The sequence below is a fragment of the Mesocricetus auratus genome, unplaced genomic scaffold, assembly GCF_017639785.1.
Source record: "Mesocricetus auratus isolate SY011 unplaced genomic scaffold, BCM_Maur_2.0 Super-Scaffold_100003, whole genome shotgun sequence".
Lineage (NCBI taxonomy): Eukaryota > Metazoa > Chordata > Mammalia > Rodentia > Cricetidae > Mesocricetus > Mesocricetus auratus.
In genome coordinates, this window is record NW_024429188.1 from 54026279 (window position 1) to 54033214 (window position 6936).

At 43.4% G+C, this 6936-nt stretch overlaps 1 protein-coding gene across 1 annotated transcript; it reads right to left on the reverse strand.

Annotated features, from left to right (window-relative positions):
- Positions 1-2192: 2192 nt before the first annotated feature.
- On the reverse strand, positions 2193-4161 carry LOC101834580 (wiskott-Aldrich syndrome protein family member 1-like). Its single transcript, XM_005083005.2, has one exon. It carries the CDS (start codon positions 4159-4161, stop codon positions 2203-2205), a length of 1959 nt encoding a protein of 652 aa, XP_005083062.1. The 3' UTR covers positions 2193-2202.
- Between the last annotated feature and the right edge of the window lie 2775 nt (positions 4162-6936).

The window sequence follows — 6936 nt, forward strand, 5'->3', positions numbered from 1 at the left end:
TAAGGGGAAGTGCTTGAGGATTTTAAAGCTGCAGCTAAGGTATATGCCAAAAGAGGGCTATATTTTTTTAATTTTTATTTTTAAATTTAAATTAGAAACAAGGTTGCTTCACATATGAATTCCAGGTCCCTCTCCCTTTCCCTCCCCTCCTCCCACGCCCTCCCACCATCCCCTCCAATATCCCCTCATTTCCCCAGGGAGGGTGAGGCCCTCCATGGGGGTGTCCATAGTCTGTCATTTCATCCAGGGCAGGGCCTAGACCCTCCCCCAAGAGTCCAGGATGAGAGTGCATCTCTCATTGTTGGATGGGAGACGAAAGTCCATTTGTATTTCCCAGGATAAATACTGATCTACTACCCAAGGCCCAATAGATTACCTAGGCCTCCTCACTGATACCCATGTTCAGGGGGGTATTGATCAGTCCCATGCTGGAATCTCAGGCATCAGTCTGGGATTCAAGAGCTAACCCTTGTCAGGTCATCTGTTTCTGGGGGTTAAATCAGCCCAGTCTTAACCCCTTGGCTCCTCAGTCCTCCCTCTCTGTCACTGGATTCCTTGAGTTCAGCTCAGTGTTTATCTGTGGGAGTCTGCTATAATTGTTTTTTTTAAAATACTCTTCCATCCAAGTACTAACCAGGCCCGACCCTGCTTAGTTTCTGAGATCAGAGGAGATTGGGGGCTTTCAGGGTGGTATGGATGCTCTCTCAGCCTGGACACATGGGGAAGGGCCTAGGTCCTGCCCTGGATGAAATGACAGACTTTAGAGATCCCCCCAAGGAGTGCCTCACCCTCCCTGGGGAATGATGTGGGGATTGCGTGAGGGGTTGGGGGGCTGGTGGAGGAACAAGGGGGGGAGGGGTGGGAGAGGGAGCTGGGATTGACATGTGAAACATTCATGTTTCTAATTTAAATAAAAACATTACAAATAATACTCTTCATTGAACAGTAAGATGTTCTAAACCAAGAACCCACTTATCAAAGGTTGTCCAGTGCCAGATGGTTATATTTATATGTGAAAACATGTGCAGGTTGTATTTAGGAATATATGTACATGTACATACAATAACAGTTTAAAGAGGCCATGGATTTGAAAGGGACTAAAAGAGGGACCTGCGGAGAAAAAGATAATCTCAAAAACTAAAAAGAAAATGCCAACTCATTTGAAAGGAGACTGGGCAAACTAGGAAAAAGAGTTATCTGCTTTAGGAAAGCCACTGCCTAGGAGAATGTTTCCCCAGTATCAGAAGTGAATACAACGGTAATTCAATGTATCCAGGTTCCATCCTGACCTGTCAGCATTTCCCACATTATTGTTTTTTTCAGGCATCTAAAAACTGGAGGAAGGGGAGGATTGCTATGAAACATTGCCATGTGAATACAATATAGCCATTTGTTGTGATTTGAAAGAGAATGGCCCCCATAAGTTTATATATGTGAATGTTTGGGTGGGATCTGAGGTTTCAAAAGCCCATGCTAAGTGCAGAGTCTCTCTGCCAAGTGCTATGGATCAGCTGTAAGTTCCCACTTACTGCTCCAGCAACATGCCTACCTGCTTGCTGCTATGTTCCTCACCATGAGCATGAAACTGTAAGCAACTACACAGTTAACTTCCACTTCTAGAAGTTGCCTTTGTCATGGTGTCTCTCTACAGCAATAGAACAGTAACTAAGATACTACTGCAATCATGAACACACAGCTATGGATACCCACAGAAGTCTGCTATGTAGATAAAAATTGCCAAATAGTTTTGACTCAACCATTAAAGGTATATGCCTGAACCTTAGCTGCCAATATTGTGTGGCAGGAACGTTTTTCAGTAACTGTTTCCACACTAAATATTTTAATGATAGAAGACACACACATTTTCTGGGTTTTTGTTTTTTGAGACAGGGTTTCTCTGTGTAGTTTTGTAGACCAGACTGGCCTCAAACTCAGAGATCCACCTGCCTCTGCCTCTGCTTCTGGAGTGCTGGGATTAAACGCATGCGTCACCACTATCTGGCCCTCACACACATTTTCTTTATCATGTGTTACTAATGTGTTGATAAGTTTGCACTAAAATGCATTATTTTAACAATGTATTGTATGCTATGTCTGTGTGTATAGTTAGAATACGTAATTCTAGAGGAACATTAGAAATAATTTATATGTAACAGAACAAGACAACAAATATTAGTTTTTACTTTTGATGGGTTTATTTGTTTATGCTTCTTCAGCCCATTCCGTGTCACTATCTGATTTTCCTGAATTATACCCCATTGCTTTACGACGGAACCGGATTATATCTGCCTCATTTTCAAAAATCTTAGATAAACCTTTTGGTATGTTTTCTCGAGTTTTGCGTAATCGAACACCTTTTCTTATTGCTTCCATCAATGCTTTCCTTGCTTTGCTCATTATTGGCAGGAATGATGAAGGATTTTGCTTTACATCAGCCCATGTTGGCACTACTTCATACTGACTTATTGCTAGAGCTCTATGGCTTGAAACGGATGTTGATTTCATAGAAGACAATGATGATTGTAGAGTGGTAACTTTCGTTGAGGTGAAACATGATAGTTTTGACTGTGGTGAATGCAAATGTCCTTTTAGATTTGTCATGGGTGATCTTGACTGTGCTTCGATAAGTTTTGTTAAGTGGCTCACCGAACGCTTTGGTGAGGGTAACAGCTTTGTGTTGGTGTTTGATGAGGCAGAAACTGAAACAGAACGAGGTGTTACCCCAGAAGATCTTGGTGATTGGGCACTCAAAGACCCTGATGTTTTTGGGACTTGGCTTTCTGGTAGTGATCCACATGTAGATTTTGATTTGGATGAAGATATTGACAATGATTTTGCAGATTGAACTAATTGTGGAGAAGATCTTTTGGGTTGGCAAGTGGAATGCTGTTGTGGATGCACAGCTAAAGCAGAATCAATAAGACCCACAACTGAATTCCATGACTTATTATTTAGTTTAATTATTGAAGGATATAAAAGTGGAGGGCTCATGTGATCTTGGCTCTGTGGACATTGATCAGGTTTCAGTTTTAAACATCCAAGAGAATCTGGTGTTGAAGTGAATTCAGGTGGCATATTTAGGTCTATGTTAGAAGTGGTCTTTAAGCAAGCAGATGTTGTTGTAGTTGTTGTAGTTTCCAAAACAAGTAATGAAGATGCTAATGGTGAGTTTATTGATCCTACAACTCTATGAGCAGATGGACTTTCAGAACTGGTAAGCTGGATCAGCCAGTTCGATGGTAATGGTGGTGCTTTTGGTGCTAGAGGGTTGACAAATACACCTGTTTTATGATGAAGTAGCGATGATGGCTGACTGAGCACCACGTCCCCCTTACCAGTTCCATAAAGGACACGAGGACGTGAATTGCTCATATGCCCAATATTGTAATATGGGTGTTCTTGCTCACCACGTAAGATGTTCTTTACAGACTTTCCTCGAGGCTTGCTTTTATTCAGTGGAAAAATGTAGAACAAAGAGCCACCATCAGACTGATCTAAATATGAATGAGATACTGCCCTATCAGAGGATGGAATGTGATCCACAGAGATATGTTCTTTTGCCAATCGACACTGTAACATATTTTTTGGTTCATTGGCATGGTCTAGATTTGTGTCCTTTATGTGTTTCTCACTTGTTTGTTCTTTATTCACAGATAAGTTTTCTTTTACAAATTTGGAGCAATATAAACATGAGTGGAATGAACCATCAGAAGAACTTGAATCTTCTGTATCATTTTTGTAGTATGAAGGCACTGTATGAAGTGGTATTGCTATATTAGAATTGTTTCTTTCAAATATGTTAACAGGTAATGATGTGCAGGAGTATACTTGTTGTACTTGCTGTGTTTCAATAGTTATATTTGGAAAAGTCTTCCTTGACTTCCACACTTGCATGGATAACACTTCATTTGGAATTTTATGAGTAATAGCATCAGTTAACTGGATTATATTTTCTTGTAAAATCTTAAGTTTAAAAGAGATGCTATGAATCTCTTTATCTAGTTTTCCAAATAAGTCTTCAGTGTATTTATCAAGATCATTTACTCGTCTCACTATTTTGTTTAATGATGTCAGAATTACATAGATGAACTCATCTTTAATTTCAGTAATTGTCCCTGATTGATTTAGATATTGTTCAAACTTTTCTTCATTAAATGACATATTAGATTTGTGCTAAAGTCTTGAAAGCCACTTCTATATCTCTGCATTAAGCATTCACCATGCTCATCAGTCCATTCCAGGCTGTTAAATGGAATTTTAAGCTTTTCCAACATCTGATAATCACAAAGCTTTTGGAGACGTGAAGGCACCAACTCCTCACCTTCAAGTTCTCAGCAGTTACAGGACAAGCAAATTGTTTCATCAGATTCCTCTCTTTGAACAGGCAATGTGACAATATATTATTACATCATTGTCATGCCCAATCACCTCTCGTCCCTCTGACATCTATCCCCCTCTGCTATCATCCTCCCTCTGATCTCACCTTTAATCTGCCCTCTTCAATCTGGCTGCCTTCTACCCTCCTCCCTTATCTGTTCCCTAATTTCCTTCTCCTTTTGACTACTTCTATCACCATTCTGCTCTCTTACCACCTTTTCTTTGTTCATTCTGTCCTCTGTCCCCAAGTTCTGCCTCTAACTCCCTCTATTTCTCTTCCTAACCCCACCTTCATAACTCCACTCTGCATTTATGACATCACCTTCTCTCCTGACTCCACTCCCCTCTATAATCAGCCCTCCTCTATCCCTCTCCAAAAACTATCCTCCTCATTCTTCCTACCCTCGAGACTCCTATCTCAACAGAATTCTCTCCCCTTCAAAAGTCCTCTGCCCTCCTCCTCCTGGTCTCCTACTTCATCCATGTTCTTCCTCCCTTTACACTATTTCCTCCATGCTTCTATCTCCTCTGATATCCTCCCTCTATTCAGCTGTCCATTCCATCTCCTGTTCTTAAACCACCATACTCCACATTTTCTTCCATTTCCCTTTCACACCCTTGAATCTCCTCTGTCCCTGATAAATCTGCTCCCTGCCTCCATTTTCCCTCTACATTCCTCTTTTCTCCCTTTGTATTCCTCCTCCTCCAGCTTTTCTTTTCTGCACCATTTGCCCTCCTCTGTTCTCTACTACCCTTGACCCTTTATCTACCCATATACTGCCACTGTCCTCCCTACCTCTGTTTCTTCCTCCCTCTGTAGTCTATTGTACTGTCCTGCCTATGTACCCACCTCCTGATCCCACCTTCCGCCTCCACCCTCCCCGACTATGACATCACTCTGAACTCCATCTTCTCTTCCCTCAACTCTCCTCCTCCCTCTACCCTCCACATTACTCTCTCCTCCCTTTGCTCTCTTCCTCCCTCCACACAACCCTTTCCTTGCTCTGATCTCCTATACCATGAGCCCTCTATTCCATGAGCTCCCCTCTTTGTTCTTAGAACACTACATTCCTTCCTGCTCTCCTCCCTCTATTATTTCCATACCTCTTGGCACCTTATTTCTGCCCTAATTCCTCAAACCTCCCCTGCAACCCTAACTCTCCTCTGTATAAGCCCTGCTCATTTTTTAATGCCCTTTGATTTCCTTTCTTCTTCACCCTCTGATTTCTACCTGTCTCTTCCCTACTGCCCTCCTTTCCCTAGTACCTGTGGTTTTCCCTTCCTTAGCTGTATTCATTCTGTCCCCTGCTGTCTCACCTCTGGACTGACCTCCCTCTGTTCTCCTGCTGACCCTGCCCTCCTGACTCCATCCACTCTGATTATGACATCACACTTTTCTACATTCCTCATCCACCCTCTGCCATCCTGCCTCTGCTTGCATCCATCCTCTCCTTCTGGGCTCTCTCCCTCCCTTTGGGCTCTGCCCCCTGTGCTCTGTTTACCAGACATTCCATCTCTCCTCCCTTTGCTGTCTTCCCTTCCCACAATTTGCTCCACACTCCAACATCTTTTCATCTCCTTCTGCCTCTCCCTCTAACATTTTCCTTCTACCTATGCTCTCTCTGCTTCCCTCTGCATCTCCCTCCAGTCCTCCTCTCCTCTCCTTGTTCTGGGAGTTCCACACCCCTCCCTACTCTTCTCCCTGAACAACCCCTTCCTCCCTGAGCTCTATTCTCTATGCCTTTCACTTTCATCTTCCTTCTTCATCCTGTGATTTCCTTCTACACCCTCCTGCCCCTCCTTTCCCTCTTACCTGTGGTGTTTTCTTCCCTTATCTCTCTCTGTCCTCTGCTGTCCCCACCTCTGGACTGACCTCCCCCTGTTCTCCTCCTGACCCTGCTCTCCTGACTCTGCCCACTCTGATTATGACATCACTCTGCTCTCTGCACTTCTCGCTACTCTCACTGCACTTCCTGCCCCCATATTAATCCCTCCTTTTCCTCTGATTTTTTCCAGCCTCCTCTCCCCTCTCCCTCAACACAACTCTCTCCTTCACAGGTCCTCGCCCTCATTCAGTGCTGTCTTACTCCCTCTCCCTGTTATTCCTCTTCTCTGCCCTTTGATCTCCATCCTTCTGCTTTTGTTCTCCATCTCCTTTCACCTAACTCCTCCCCCTCTGACCAACTCTAACATCCTCCCTTTGGTTACCTTTCTCTCCAGCCTTTTCTTTCTTCTATTCTCAATGTATTCTTACCTCTGATTTTAAGCTTTGACCCCAGCCCTCCTGCCCACTTTCCACTCTCCTCTTGGACCTCCACAACCCTCTTTCTGTACTGCTTATATTTCCATCCCTCCGGCTCCCCTTCCTTCTGTTCCTTCTGCTCTGTCCCTCAAAACTCCCTGTTTCTTCCTCAATCCTGTTTCTTTCTCTATGCTCTTTGGCCCCCTCTTCTTCATTCTCTGATCACTTCATTCTTCACATCACTCTCATCTACCGCCCCTCCTTTCCCTCTTACCTGTGGTATTTTCCTCCCTTAGCTCTCTTCCCTCTGACCTCTG

What these genes read in the sequence shown, in the direction of transcription:
- LOC101834580 (XM_005083005.2), bottom strand. Translation starts at nt 4,161, where the DNA reads ATGTCATTTAATGAAGAAAAGTTTGAACAATATCTAAATCAATCAGGG.